The sequence below is a fragment of the Phoxinus phoxinus genome, assembly GCF_949152265.1.
Source record: "Phoxinus phoxinus genome assembly, chromosome: 7".
NCBI classification, from domain to species: Eukaryota; Metazoa; Chordata; class Actinopteri; order Cypriniformes; family Leuciscidae; genus Phoxinus; species Phoxinus phoxinus.
In genome coordinates, this window is record NC_136882.1 from 10,219,291 (window position 1) to 10,234,713 (window position 15,423).

The 15,423-nt window shown below is 36.0% G+C and overlaps 1 protein-coding gene across 1 annotated transcript in view; it reads right to left on the bottom strand.

Annotated features, from left to right (window-relative positions):
* Nucleotides 1–15,423, bottom strand: part of LOC307001906 (activin receptor type-1-like) — a 58,052-nt gene that overhangs the window by 17,699 nt on the left and 24,930 nt on the right. The window contains exons 2-8 of the mRNA XM_079618956.1: nucleotides 8,531–8,604; nucleotides 6,236–6,490; nucleotides 5,088–5,351; nucleotides 4,373–4,578; nucleotides 1,586–1,685; nucleotides 1,063–1,209; nucleotides 623–898 (exon numbers count right to left, since the gene is read on the bottom strand). Of these exons, the coding sequence (XP_079475082.1) occupies nucleotides 623–898; nucleotides 1,063–1,209; nucleotides 1,586–1,685; nucleotides 4,373–4,578; nucleotides 5,088–5,351; nucleotides 6,236–6,490; nucleotides 8,531–8,597 (1,315 nt within the window). The 5' untranslated portion in view covers nucleotides 8,598–8,604. The remainder of the gene's footprint in view (nucleotides 1–622; nucleotides 899–1,062; nucleotides 1,210–1,585; nucleotides 1,686–4,372; nucleotides 4,579–5,087; nucleotides 5,352–6,235; nucleotides 6,491–8,530; nucleotides 8,605–15,423) is intronic.

Consider the following 15,423-nt stretch of genomic DNA (forward strand, 5'->3'; position numbering starts at 1 on the left):
TGACGGACGGAAGTAGGCAACAAAATATTTACAGATTTAAAATCCATTATTCTGTCCTCTATTGCCATTATTATGGCCCTAACTTATTCAGCCTAATAAAAAAATGTTGTATAAATATAAAAATGGCTAAGAAAAATAACAAAGATTTGACGTTAACTATTTTCTTTAAAGGTTGATGCATTAGGAGGCTTCAGGGATAACTGCATGTTTAGAAAGTAGTTTCAGATTTGCAACCACATCACAGTTGCATATCAGTTATGCTTAAAATGATCTGAATTGGTGCTGTAAGAAAAAAGTTCTAACACAAATTCAGTTACTGCATAAGTAAAAAATGCAGTCCAGACCATAATTACTGTGATAATGTATTATTTTGATTATACCTACACTGATTATTGACAATTTAATGCACAACTGAACTTAAATGTTCAATAATTCAGTGCCCTGTTGTCATTTACTTCAATAATTTCCATACATAATCATAGATCACATGGTGTTTCTTGAATGTTTGTTGACACTGTCCAAAATACACTTCATGGTAATATATTTAAATATTCTAATATAAAGCCATATGAATCAACAGCATGCTGAAATAACTTTTGCTTCAGTCAGAAGCCATTCTTACCAAGGTCTGCGATGCAGCACTGTCCATTTTTGTTCACTAAAATATTTTTGCTTTTTAGGTCTCTGTGAGCGATGGCTGGTTTGCCCTGAGTGCCAAAGATCTCCACGTGCAGATGAGCCAGGCCACTGGCGATGGACAGTGCCATCCGCAAACAAGCAGTAGCATCCAGCATGCTGAGTTGCAGGTAATCGTAGAGAGATCCCATTTCATGAAAATGTGTGATTAACCACAACTGTGTACTGGAGTTACGTGATGTCATATCTGATGCAATGAAGCCTGAAAAAAAGATTTTTATCCAAGGTCAACTTTTTATATACCAAAGTTATGGTTAAGTGAAATTAATATCTTTTATCGTTGTTCTTTATTACAAAACTGAGGTATCCTAATGAATGCATATGTCATTTCAAGGGGTTTCATTATGAAAGGTGTCAATGATTTACCCAGAATATTCTCGTGTCGCAGTAGGACAGTGTTGTAGATTTCTGTCTCTCTGAACCAGGATTTCTCATCTCGAGATGAGAATATTTTCACAGCCACACTTTCTCCCTGCCACTGACCTCTCCAGACCTCTCCATATCGACCTTTACCTGAAAGCAAAACACACATATGCTTAATTAACTGTCTTAGTTGTTTAATAAGGCCACACCATATACTTCTATTGTTTTATTTACAGCTAATGACTTTGCAGAAATATATAGGCTATGTAACAGTTTATGCGTTTTTTTTTTGTTTGTTTTTTTATTGAGGACATAATCCAGATAACTAAAAAATGAGGTTGCGTCAGATATAGCTTACTACTGGTAAAAATTGTCCCATAACTATAGCTTAGTAACTGAAAGCCATTTTGTGTATAATTTAGTTTTAAAGGAGCTGCTAACCCGACACATAAAATCTGAGAAACACTATGCACACAGACATAGTTCTAATAAAGAACTGTGATGGTGTGGGGCTGTGGGCACATACCGACACACTCGCTGAGAGTGATCTGTCGGGCTACTGTCCTCTGGACCAGGAAAGGCAGTCCAGAGCCACTACCAGACGTACAGGAATGATCCAACAAATCCTGAGAGAAAGACAAAGTAGTACATTTATCGTAGTTAATCTACATTTGTTCATTTGGACCCTGCAGTACACACACTTATACACTAGAGAGCACACGTTGAACAGCCACATTCCAAATAATGGAATGAGGGGGGGAAAAATGCACCGAAGGCCAAAACCACAAGAGTCATGATAACCATATGTTTGCATCACGGAGAGAGACTTTTAGGGAGGAGGATTGCAAAACATGGAGAATAATTACTGCACAATCCCAAAAAAATCATAGCGTTTTACCTTCAGACACTTTTTAATCAGTGTCTGAACAAATTAATCTAAACTTTCAAAGAATCAAAGCAAAAACCAGTCACCTCCTAGGCCTCTAAAAGCTGATTTTTTAGATTCAATTGGTTTTAATAACATGTCACCCCTGGAACAGACTTTTATACTCAGGCAAACATTAGACTGCTGAATGTTTGCTTTGGTTGCCAAGCACTCCAACAGAGATCTTTGAAAATAGCTTGAAAAAAATCCAACAACAGCAAATGAAGAACCATCTCAGCAAACACACATCATAATACACACAAATTCATCAAAACACTGCATATTCTCTGCCAAAATGTGTTTAAACAGAGGAGATGCTGGGGATTCTGACATTTCTGACTGATTCAGATTTTTTGGTTAATTTCAATTAATTTGGTAATTTCAACTTTTTCAGACTTTGTCAACAAAAACTAAATCTTGGGGCACAAGGGCACAATATTAGCCATCTTTAACCATGCATGTACATGAAAAAAATGTTAGGTACAATGTACTTATTGTGTACATGTTGTATTGCAAAACACTTGCTGCTACTGAGATGGGATACAGTTAAGATTAGGGACAGGTGTCATGGTATGGTTAGGTACTGTATAAGGTGGGTTAAGGGGTAAAGGAAGGCTCAACAATATAATTGTATACAGTGCCTTGCGAAATAATTCATACCCCTTAATTTTTTTACATGTTGTTATGTTGCTGCCTTATGTTAAACAACTTTTACTGATTTTTTCTTTCCTTCACATCAATCTAAGCTCTATACACCATAATGACAATGCAAAAAAAAAAAAAACTACGTTTTCAATAAGGCCATCACTATATTTTGCTGCAATGAGCTTTTCTTCTACACTAATGTGTCCCACAGTCGCACCCCCACAGCATAATGCTGTACAGTTGGGATGGTATTGTGCAGATGATGAGCAGTGCCTGGTTTCCTCCATGATGCTTGGAACTGAGGTCCATCAGACCACAAAATCTTGTTTCTCACAGTCTGAGAGAGTCCTTCAGGTGTTTTTTTTCCAAGTGGAATATCATGTGTCTTCACTGAAGAGAGGCTTGAGTCTGGCCACTCTGCCATAAAGCCCAGATCGGTGGTGTTGCAGTGATATTTGTCCTGTAAATTTCTCCCATCCCCATATATGATCATGGAGCTAACCATTCTAACCAAGGCCCTTCTCCATTGATTGCTCAGTTTGACATGGAGGCCAGCACTAAGAAGTGTCCTGGTTGTTGCAATTTTCTTCCATTGAGGATTATGGAGGCTACATGCTTCTGTGAACCTTCACTGCAGCAGAATTTTTTTGTAGTCTTCCCCAGACTTGTGTCTTGACACAATCCTGTCTCTACGGGCAGTTGGTATAACCTCAAGGCTTGGTTTTTGCTCTGATAATGCATTTTCAGCTCTTAGACCTTTTATTGAGAGGTGTGTGCCTTTTCAAATCATATCCATTCAATTGAATTTGCACAGGTTATGCCACTCAAAGTAAAGTAACTACAAGCAAAATTGAAATGTTCCTGCGCTAAATTTTAAGTGTCCCAGAAAAGGGTACTAATACTTATGCAATGTAATTATTTAATCTTTTTATTTGTAATAAATTTGCAAAGTTGTCACAAATGTGTTTTTTGCTTTGTCATTATTGTGTATGGAGTGTAGATTGATGTGGAAAAAAACAGCCATTTAAAGTGGTTTAACATAAGGCAGCAACATAACAAAATGTAAAAAGGGAAGGGATATGAATACTTCGCAAGGCACTAAAATTACAGAAATTAATAAAAGCTGTAATTACATGCAGGTATGCTATTTTTATTTATTTTTTTAAATATAGGTACTATGAAAAAACATGCATGTACAGAATAAGTGCATTGCATCAAATGATTCATTTAAATGTTTACATAGTACTTAAAGACAGGTATAAAGTAGGACCAAATCTTGTTGGTATTAGAAACTTTTCAAAGAAAAGTAATTTGTGCATGTGATAATCCATTCATGAATAAGCTTAAAAGAATACTATACAGGGGGAAAAAACTGGGTTACTGTAGCAGTGTGTCCTATAGGCATCCAAAACTTTTGTCTAAAAAACATGCTATCAAGGCTTTCATGCAATCAAAACATGCTATTTACAATAAAGTTCTGTTTTCCAGCTGATGAACAATAAAAACATTGACAGCCAAACAGAATCAATCCTGCTTTATAGAGCTCAAGCATTTAAATTGACAGACAACATAAATTGCAGTGCACAGTAATGTAAAAGTAATGTATTTATTTTTTATTTTAACTTTACTTTAACTGTTGGTTGTGCTGTTTCAACAAAGGGAACCACATTTCTCAGCAAGAGCTCAATGTGCTTAATTTAAAACTGATAATAACAGACTTTGTGATGTGTATGTTTGCCTCACCGCGAGGGTGCTCTCTCCCACATTAGATGCAATCAGACCATCAATGGTGCCATACTCGGCATCATGAGCAGTCAGATGCTCTATCTGGTGAAGGTGAATACAACGGAAGATCAGGATCGCCACAGCAGATAGGAATATCAGAACGATGACTGGAGCCACAATCACAATGGTCAGCGTTGTCACACTATAGTTGGGGCCCTCCACCACTGAGAAAGACATAGAGATTTAGTGTACAGAGTCATTTTAAAAGAAACTATTTTGACCTGCAAAGGAGTAAATCTCATATTATTTTCATGATTCTAAGCTCATTTAAACCCCGTCACTGTAAAGTGAAGAAAAAAACCCTCATTATATCCACTAAGTTATTGTGTATAGCCAATTTACTTTGGTCCAATTTCCACTGTCCTCTAGAGTTTTTTTGTTTTGTTTTTAAGTAGCTCCACCTCTAATCAAACACATCTGCCTAAATTATTAAAGAGGTCATAAAAGCTGGAGGCTTAATAATTATTAATGATAAAAATGCATGTCACACTGCAGGTCACTGAAATAGAATTAGTATGTGTCTTTTGGGGCTAAAGTGTACAAACAAATGGCTGAAAATAAGCAAATAAGCCAAGAAATAAAGACAATTGCATGGCAACCAATCAATATAAAACTATGTGCATTTAAACCTGAGAATAAGCAGTTTATTGGTTTGTTTATGTGTAAGCATTACCTCGTAAAGGAAGTCTCACAGTGAGGTTCATGTTGCACAGATGAGCCTGACAGCACTCTACAATCTGGTCAGGTGATGGAGGAGTTTTGCAGGTCATCCTGCCCTGCTCATACACCTTAAAACAGCCCTTCTGAGACACTGGCGTTCCATCACTCAGAGTCAAAGAGGAGAAACACTGCTGACCCATACAGCGGTCCCCCGTTACACACGACCGACCCTCACACACACACTTGTGCTCTGTAGGGGCTACCATTAACTCCGCATCTGGAAAGAAGAAGATTTATATATTTTAATATATATATATATATATATATATATATACTGTCGTTAAAAAAATGTATCGTAATTCATTGATCTTTATCTTTTGAGTCTTAAGTCTTTAAGTAAAGTCCAAATGTCATGCTCATATTCATATTGCAATCTAGCTAGTTTTCAGTCAGCTGCCTCCCCCATGCTGGCGAATTGGTGATGTTGCGTGACGTCGTTCTATGGAGGCGTGTTAAGAGTGTGTTAAGTGTGTGTTTTAGGGTAGCACTGCAGGGCTACTGGCCTGATTGATTTTGGCTTCAGTGCTTGAGGTCCGAGGCTATTGGCCTTGCCAGGCACATTGTTAGCACTGGCCCGACAGAAAAGCAGCTAATGATTCATTTTATCCATCCATTCTCCAAACCGCTTGTTGGGTTGCGGGAATGATGGGGTGTGCCAGTGTCTCAGCCCATAGGCTAAATAGTTATTTTACAAAAATAAAATGAATGAATTGTTAGATATTACAGAAACTAATTTGGATTATGCAATGTTTTAAAGACATATATGCTTTTAAATTACAATTATTACAATCGTTCCAAAAGGACATCATTCAAAAATGCAAGAAATAGATACTTTAATACCAAGCTGCAATATTTTAAATATATAAACAAATCTTACATGGTTGGAGTCATATTTAATAATTTTTAAAAAAGATCATGAAATAGAAGGCTATGAAATAGGTTTCATTGTATTAATGCAAAAATACTTTCTCTTTTGTTTTTGACCATTTTCACCCAACATGAGTAGACTACTTACACTTTCATCATTGCATGCACTGCGGTACATTTAAGGTGTGAGGTTTAAATACAGAGTATAAATTATTGCTTTCATTAATGATTCACCTGTATTTGGCATCTCCACGGTAACATTCGCATTGCACAATGTTTCCTGGCAACAGTACACCAGCGTGTCCACTGACTGGGAGTTTTTGCAGCGTACTGCCCTTTCTTCCCTACCCACAATGCACCCTTTCTGCTGTAAGGCTGTCCCATTCTCGAAGGACAGTGAGGAGAAACACTGCAGGCCAAAACAGCGCTGGAGATCACTGCATGAAAACCCCTCGCACACGCACTCCACGTCACCAGTGCTCCCTTTATCTGCAGAACACACACACACACACACACACACACACACACACACACATATAAGAAAGACATTTCCCTTCTATCTACAGTTATGGGTAACACTTTATAATAACGTTCAGTTGAAAGTCATTTATAAGTGATTAGTTAATGATGAACTAATAATTTACAAAACATTCATAAATTATCAGCAAGTGATACTAACATTTTATGTATGTTTTGTAGATTCAGTTACAAGTCATTACAATTGATTAGTTAATGATTAACTAATCATTTACAAAACATGAATATGCGTTTCATAAATGTTTAATGAATGTGTTAAATTTGTTTGTATGTACCGGTATATGGAGCAACTAGAGGGTGCAGAAAGTGTTGTAAATGCCTTGAATACACGTACAGATCATTTATAACAGGTAAATAACAGTGTTCAACACCTGTTATAGATGATGTGTAAATGCATGAATAAATCATTTACAACACTTTCTGCATCCCCTAATCTAAAGTGTAAACTATTCATCACTTGTAAATGTGTTACACATCATTCGTAGATATTATATCTTTTTAATTCTAGAAGTAGTAATCTACGAATGATGTGTAACATTTAGTGATGAATAGTTTACACTTTAGATTAGGGAATGCAGAAAGTGAATACATTGATGTTTGTATCATGACTGTGGTATGAAGCAGGTCGCGATTGCTAATAAGAGACATAGCGCTACACGCGAGTCCTGTGAGTCCCGCGGATATAAAGGAATAAGGATATTTAATTCTATTGAACTAACGCTACCCGCAAGTGCTGAATTACTATTCACACAGGTCAGTTTATTTGACGAATTAAACTTGTGAGGTAACGCAGCGTTGTTTCACTTGGTCTACACTATCACACTAAACTGCATGAGAGTGTGGTGAAAGTTATAATGCTATTCTATGTGTTAGTCTGTTGACTATATGACACTAGCAGTAAGCTAGATCAACATTAGAATAACATACAGATCCTATTATAACGTTTCATCACGTTGAACTAAATAACATTGATTAGTTTTATGTACATTTGCTCACCTGTCTAATAAAGTACATACAAGAGCTCTGTCAAGTTGAAGTTAGTCAAGGACGTGGAGCTCTCGGCGTCTCGAAAACGCCACGGTGATATTGATCTTCGTTTTAGTTCTCCTTTTTCCCCAAAGTCTGCTTGCCATGGTCCATAATGTTTGAACGAAACAACAACAGCGTGCAGCTAGACGTTACGCACTACGCAGTTGTCCACATCTGTCGCCATGGTTACTATGGCAGTACTACGAGCGGAAACCAGGGGTAACGCGGGTATTACGTTTTTGACAGGGACAAGTGAACAGGGGTTCCGGGACGGAAAATTTTAATTGGATTATTTAAAATTGGAATTTCTCTGATATTAAAAATCTTTGGGAACTTTTGGGACATTGTAAGTACACAACTGCAGGAAATATATCACACTCTGCAAGTGCTTTTTGAAAATTTTATTTTATTGTACCTTTAACTAACCACTTATAAATGACTTACAACTCAAAGTTATAATAAAGTGTTACGAGATCTCTCTTCAACTATGGTCACTTTTATGTCCCAGAGGTTGATTATTAAAACTAACATACAGAATAAAGTCCTATTATATTATGGTGTAACTAAGGAAATCTTTTACTATACATTTTAACATGTTTATTTCTTGCTTTTTTTTTGTCTTAACTACTTATTTCTCAGTGTTCTGTGCATGTATCCTCCTCCTCCTCCTCCTCCTCCTCCTCCTCCTCCTCCTCCTCCTCCTCCTCCTCCTCCTCCTCCTCCTCCTCCTCCTCCTCCTCCTCCTCCTCCTCCTCCTCCTCCTCCTCCTCCTCCTCCTCCTCCTCCTCCTCCTCCTCCTCCTCCTCCCTCACCAGCAGGCCATATATTATTAGTATGATTACTTTTTAGTAGTAGGCTCATCAAGATTACAAAGTAGTATTTGCACTGCTACAGTATACTACAAAACAAAGATAACAAAAATTATCTTTGAAATAATTTGATACGCCTGTGTGTCAGTCTTACCTTCCATACAGGCAGCAGGTGAAGCCAACACAACCACCAACAACTGAATCATCTTACTGCTCAACATTATAGACCTAAAGAAAAACAGACATTATCACTGACCCAAAAGAAAACAAATCAGCAAAACAGGTTAATCATATATTCATAATAAAAATCAGTTTGAATGTCCGCTGAGGACAGCGCTAGTCAATGCATTTGTCGGTTGCGTTTTATAAGGTGTTGTTTAAAGTAAAAATAATGTCCTTGTTTACAACCTTGTTTCAGTCCTTTTCCATACAAAAGTATTTGTTACTGACTCGCTCATAAAAACATGTCGCACATGTACTGTATAGTGTACTGTCACTAAATTTTCTTTTTTAAATAAAATCTTTGTTAAGGTAAACAAAGAGGTAATGATTATAGAATGTAAAAATAATTCTATTTTTCTAAACTAAACTATCTGAATAAATTAAAAAAACTTTACTACTTTAAAATTAATTTATCAGCTGACATTACTGAACATTGGTTCCACTATAACTTTGACTCACAATAGTCACATCCATGTGATCGGCCTCTTTCAACAGCTGAAGTTTCATCAGAATCAGTCAATGAATGGAAAATGTATAACACTTTTCCTGTTTCCCTTTTCTCGCCATAAATTTGTTTCAATGCCATGGCCAAACGATTCGAGATATCAAAAATCCGTCCGCAATTTAGTATCCACAAGTTTTTACTTCCTGCTGACCGAGTTTGGTGGTGGTTGGATGAATTCCCTAGGAGGAGTATATCAAATTATAGAGCATGCATTTTCCAAACAAACCTTAATAGCTAACTTCCTGTTGGGTAGAGCTAATGACATAGAAAGCGGAAGTTGTTCAGTCCGAGGAGATCTATACCTGTAATGAATTTCATACAAATACGTGCTACTAGTATGTACCCAAGATTTCAGATTCCGATCTAGAGCGGAAAGACTATTTGCTTTAGTAACCTTATTTTAAATGGCATGAACTGTACATAAAAGGAAGATGCAGGGTTCCTGGGTGCACAGGAACACCCAAAGTGATGTGCAAAAAGTGCAAAGAACACCTATGTTTCACAGCGGAGATGAACTACTTTTTGGGGTTTCATCTACTTTTTTTCTGCTTTTTCAGAATCTCATTACATAAAGTACATGATATGACACGACACACTACATGAATACAAACTTATTATGCCTGTATCAAATCTAATATATGAATCTGTTTCAAGTGTTTTTCCCTTTTTACTTAATGATTTCTTGACATTATTATCTCTGAACACTATATTATGACATTTTTCTCTATGATTCTGTACTATTATTGCACAACTTTACTCTAAGGCAAACATAAAAGGTCTATATCAAAGTAATTTGAATACACCACATGATCATAAGAGATGTATGATCACAACAAAGAGACCAAAACCAAAACAGCCACAAGCATGAGACCATTTAAATTTAGATGAATTTCATGTCATAGGATGTTATAGGTCACTTTCAAATGAGTGCAGAATACCGTCCTAATCTGCCATGTCTGTGTTTTTCTCAGACAACCTATTGTTTTTTAACTCAACAGTGCCCTGAGAAATCTAATCCCATCATAATGCGAATGTCTGTGATTTCTGATGTTGTATTCTCTTCATGTGTTTTTTTGTCCTACCTGAGCTATCTTTGTGCACCAATCTTATGGACCAAAAGCATGCTTTATAAAATCATGTGAAATTTACTTAAATAGGGGGTTTTAATCTATTTGAATTATATCAATAAATAATTAATTTAAAGACTATGTACGTGATGCTCGCAAACACAGCACATGACCTTCTGTAACGCCCATGTCTAGAAAACACACACTCCCTTGTCTGTAAAAAACAGAGATGTTAGTCCAGCCTGAATCAATACATGAAATCACAGATGTCTGGTGTTAAGAATTGTAACTCAAACAACATTTAAAAAACTAGTCCTGTCTTAATAGTGATATAGTGTCATAGTTCAATTGCAAATGAGTGTGAAGTTATAATTTGCAGTTAAAAAAAAATAAAAAATAAAAATAATAAACCTCTTAATCAGTAAAAGGGTTAAACACTTCTCATCAAGACTGTAAAACACAGAGAGAGAGAGAGAGAGAGAGAGAGAGAGAGAGAGAGAGAGGGAGAGAGGGAGAGAGAGAGAGAGAGAGAGAGAGAGAGAGAGAGAGAGAGAGAGAGCTCTAAAAGTATTATGTCTCAACCATGTGTAAAAATATGGTTATACTGCTCTCTAGTGGTTATACTATGTATGACTTGATTTTTATATTCAACCAAATAGCTCTAATCTGCCTATTTTCCATTTATACAACTTATAAATTGAAAAAGCCTAAATAAAATGTGTAATTCCTAATATTTGTAAAATTTTACATAGAAACAAATGGTTTACACTTTGTTTTTTAGAAAATATGAGACTTTTCCGGTTTCTCTTTTTTGACATTACTTTAATCCCTCTCCATGGCAAATACGTTTGAGATATACAATATCCGTTCACAATTTAGAATCTTTAATATATTGTCAACCTCTAGAAAACGTTTGGCGTGAATAAAATAAACCACTTAATAGTAGTTAAAAATTCAGAGCCTAATTTTTTTTAATTTTTTTTTTCACATTTAAACCAAAATAGCATACTTTCTGTTGGTAGGAGCTAATGACTGCAAATTAGAAAATTGTCTGTCTCTATGAGAAAAATAAATCTACCGAGATTGGTGACTGTAGGTAAAACTAACCCCCTCATTTTTGTCAAAAGGTGGCACTAGAGTCCCTCCTCTCTGCCTGTTTCTAAGACTTTGCCCTAAGACTGGATGACCTCTCCGATGTGTGTCGAGTTTCGTGCAATTTGAAGCATGCTAAGAGCCTCAAAAACACCCAAAAACAATATTAAAGTTTGACATGTTGCCATGGCAACAGTATTTAAGATATCAAGAATCCTTTCACAGGTCTACATCTGTCTTGTTTTGACATTATACTGTTGAAGTTTGAATCAAATCGGGTAAAAATAAGAGGGTGATTTCAAAGCATTTTGAAAGTGGCATTTCCTGCTGCCAGTTGGTGGCGCTATGACTTTGACTCACAATAGTCTCATCCATGTGATCGGCATCTTACAACGAACACACAGCTGAAGTTTCATCCAAATCAGTCCATGTATGCAGAAGTTATAACCTGTTTATGTACCTGTTTCCGTTTTTTTCGCCATAAATTTGTTGCCTCGCCAAACAGTTTGAGATCAAAAATCTTGCTTGCAATTTAGCATCCTCAATGTCTTGGCTTCATGCTGATCGTGTTTGGTGCTGATCGGATGAATCGACTAAGAGGACTATATCAAATTCCAGGGCGCACGTTTTTTTAACAACCCATAATAGTCGGCTTGCTGTTGGGCTGACGTACGACTATCTGCGTGAAAGTTGTTCGGCTTGAGATCTATAAGTGTATGAAGAGTGGTTTGTGTATGTGAAAAGCGATGCATTAGAGAGGCCCACAATATTACCATATAAAATGGTCCGCTGCAGAACCCCCCGACGAAAGGTCACTTTCAAAATCTTTTGCAGCTCAATTTATTTCGAAAGTTTATAATTCCAGTATTTATATCAAAGACTTTTTTATATTTGTATTAATCTAATTATTAAACTAATGTGATTGATTTTTTTTAAATAATCATAACATTTATTTTCCTTCCAGGATTAACAATTACATGCTTTTGAAACCTGAAATGTCGTGTGTGTGTGTGTGTGTGTGTGTGTGTGTGTGTGTGTGTGTGTGTGTGTGTGTGTGTGTGTGTGTGTGTGTGTGTGTAATTCTGTAATGTATCATGTCACCTTTGCCATGCTCCTATTCTATAAAAACCGTTGTATTCTTTTTGCTGGTGGGATTCTCTCTGAAATGTGTCTGAGGTCCTCCGGGCGTGATTAAAGCATATTCTAAGGCTTTTATCTCTGTGTTGTTGTTACCTGCTATTTTGCCATTTCTGTAAAGTCTAAACTATTTTTATTTTTTTGACCCAACCCTTTATTGATCCTTTATTTCCTTTTATCTGTGCTGTTTTATTAATTTTATAATATATTGTACAATTTAATTATTTTCTATTTATTTAATTTTATTTCTGTACATTATACATATCATATATTTATTTTGGTGGTTGGAGGTGGGGTGAGGATTAAGTTGGGGTAAGAGGTAAAAACAAACAAAAAAACATATTCTAAGGCATATTATAAGCCTTGGCTTTGGCTTGCTTGCTTGGAGACATTTAATATTCAACAATATTATTGATCTGCCTTAAGGTGGACGATGACGCAATTTTCTTATAGAAACAAACTTTGTTGTATTATTTTCATGTTATCACTGTGAAGCTGCTTTGATACAATCTGCATTGTAAAAAGTGCTGTATAAATAAAGGTGATTTGACTTGATTTTTGAATATTCACTGGTCTCATAGCAGTTCTTTGTTAAAAGAATTTAGTTCTCTGTTAAACTAAAATTCTGAATCTGCTTTCAATAGGTTTCAAGAGCAAAAATATTGGTCACTCCATTTCGTTTAAAGGTAACTTTCTAGATTCAATAAAAACAATAAATCTAAAATTCCAAACTTTTGAAATCACAAATTGTGTCATCACCAGGGGCACGATAATTTTTATTTTTTTATACTAAATAATTTTTATCTAGTTTTTGTCCATGAATTGTGGAGATCTCTAATCTTCTTTTAAATAGCTCATGGGTAACAACAAAAAGTTTGAAAAAATTCAAATTGCATTTGAGAAATTAAAATCATAAATCATAATACTTTGACCAAAGGAAATCTAGCCACTAACTCCCATTGTATCTGTAGAGTCTATACTGACCGCTTCTACCCACCCAAGACTGCATCCAAATGTGCTTGGCTCGTTTTTTCTCTTTTGACTCGGCACACAGAGTCACTACAAGAACTACTGCGCTCATCTCTTGCACATCCATGTTTGCTTGTTACATCTATCATCCGTCTCCTAGCAAAAGGGTGTGTGTTTCTGCACGAGTTTGTTGTGTTCGGAATGACTTGCAAGTCTGGTAGTGTATGAATCTCAGTCATGTAGTATATGATGTCCAGTTGTTCCTCTGTAATCATTCACAAAGTTGGCAAGTGTATGATGCCTGCTGTTTAAAAGTGTATTCCAGCACATTTAGAACGCGAAAGTTGATTGGATGAGATCTATAACTGTATGAAGTGTGGTTACTGTAGGTGAAAAGGGGTGCGCTAGAGGCCCTCAAATACAACCATATGGGTGAGTAATAATGCCAAATGTTTTTGAAATAAAAAAGCCTGTTGAATTGCACTACTAGAAAAAATATGCATTGCATTAACCATGCTTGCATTTTAATGCATTGTATTTTTTGTGCTTGCATTTTTATGGGCTGAAATTCAACATGGTTATATATTTAAGCTGTGAATATTTCAATTCAAAACATTTCAAACACATTTTCATTAATAAAAATTCAATAATCCATATTCACCTTTCATATTTCACTTCCAAAATATTCAAACGGTTTAAAAATACAACCTATAATATTCAACAGGCAATTTTCGGTCCATTTTATTCGCTTTTAATTCGCAAATTCACTTCCACAAATTCAGTGGTTCAAATTCGACATTGACATCCAGGAACTGCAGGAAAAGCAGTAGATTACTGAGCATAATCTCCATCTGCTGTTAATCAACCTCACCAGCAGGAGGTGCAAGCGCGTGTTGTTGACAAAGACCAGAGCAACAGTTAGCAAGCCATTCATTCATAAAAACTGATTTATAGAAATGTAGGTGTACGTGTATTTGTGATTATTATGAGGGCTGTTTTTATGTTTAATTCAGTGTCTTCAGATTTATTTTGAAATCTGAAACAAACTCAAAATTAACTTTTTTTTGGCCTGGTTTTGTTTGAAATGATAACATACCATCTCAGCAAGACCCAAGCTGCCTTCATGCCTCCATGCCTACACTATAGAGTTGGTCCCTGGGGCACCAAAGGCAGTGCCTCCTCAAAAAAAACTGGATGAGAAAAATAAAACAGCAGAAATATTACAAAATGTGACATTACAAAGTGTAAAAGTCACTCGTTTGTATAAAGAGTCCAACAGAGACACCCGCAGGTTAAGTTACAGTGGGAGGCATACCTAGTCAGTCCCCATTGACTTAAAACAGACACCCTAATGAGTGCGGTGGGTTTAGTGGGGGGTAATTGAGAATGAATGAAGGGAAAAACACGTGAGAGGCGGCAATATCTCCATCGTGCTTTGATTGGATATGATTGGATCCTAGCCCACCTCTTGTTTTCGTGCGCATTCTCGCATTGGCCTGTATGAAGATAATGATGGTGTTAATGGGAAGACTAATTGAAAAGTAAGTAAACATCTAGCCATTTCACTGCTTTATGTCACATCAAAAAGATGAAGACTGTGGGGTTTTTAGTGAGCAATCAGCTTGGTGAATTTAAAGTTAGGCCTACATCTTCGTTTCTGTGACATGTTTGTACAAGCTTGATTGCTGAAAATAAGTTGACTATTAAAAAGAAAAGCTGAACATTAGTTCACAAATAATATACATTGTTTAAATTGTTACTGCCTTTAGTTATTATTTTGGAATAAATGTAAAAATGCGTAAAAACACTAACTTGATCAAATTTATAGGCCTACTTGGTTTTAATAAATATAAATGTATATAGTTATTGCTGAAAATACAAAAAGAAATGTATTTGGTCAATTTTTTATGTAGTTTGCAGGAAAATTAAGTGTAACAGACATAAATTTACATTTAATATAGGGCCTACAGTATATTAAGAAAATGTGAGGATTTTGGCTCATTTTAAAACACCACCGCATACCACTGGTTTATTGACCTCTCTCCACACTCACTA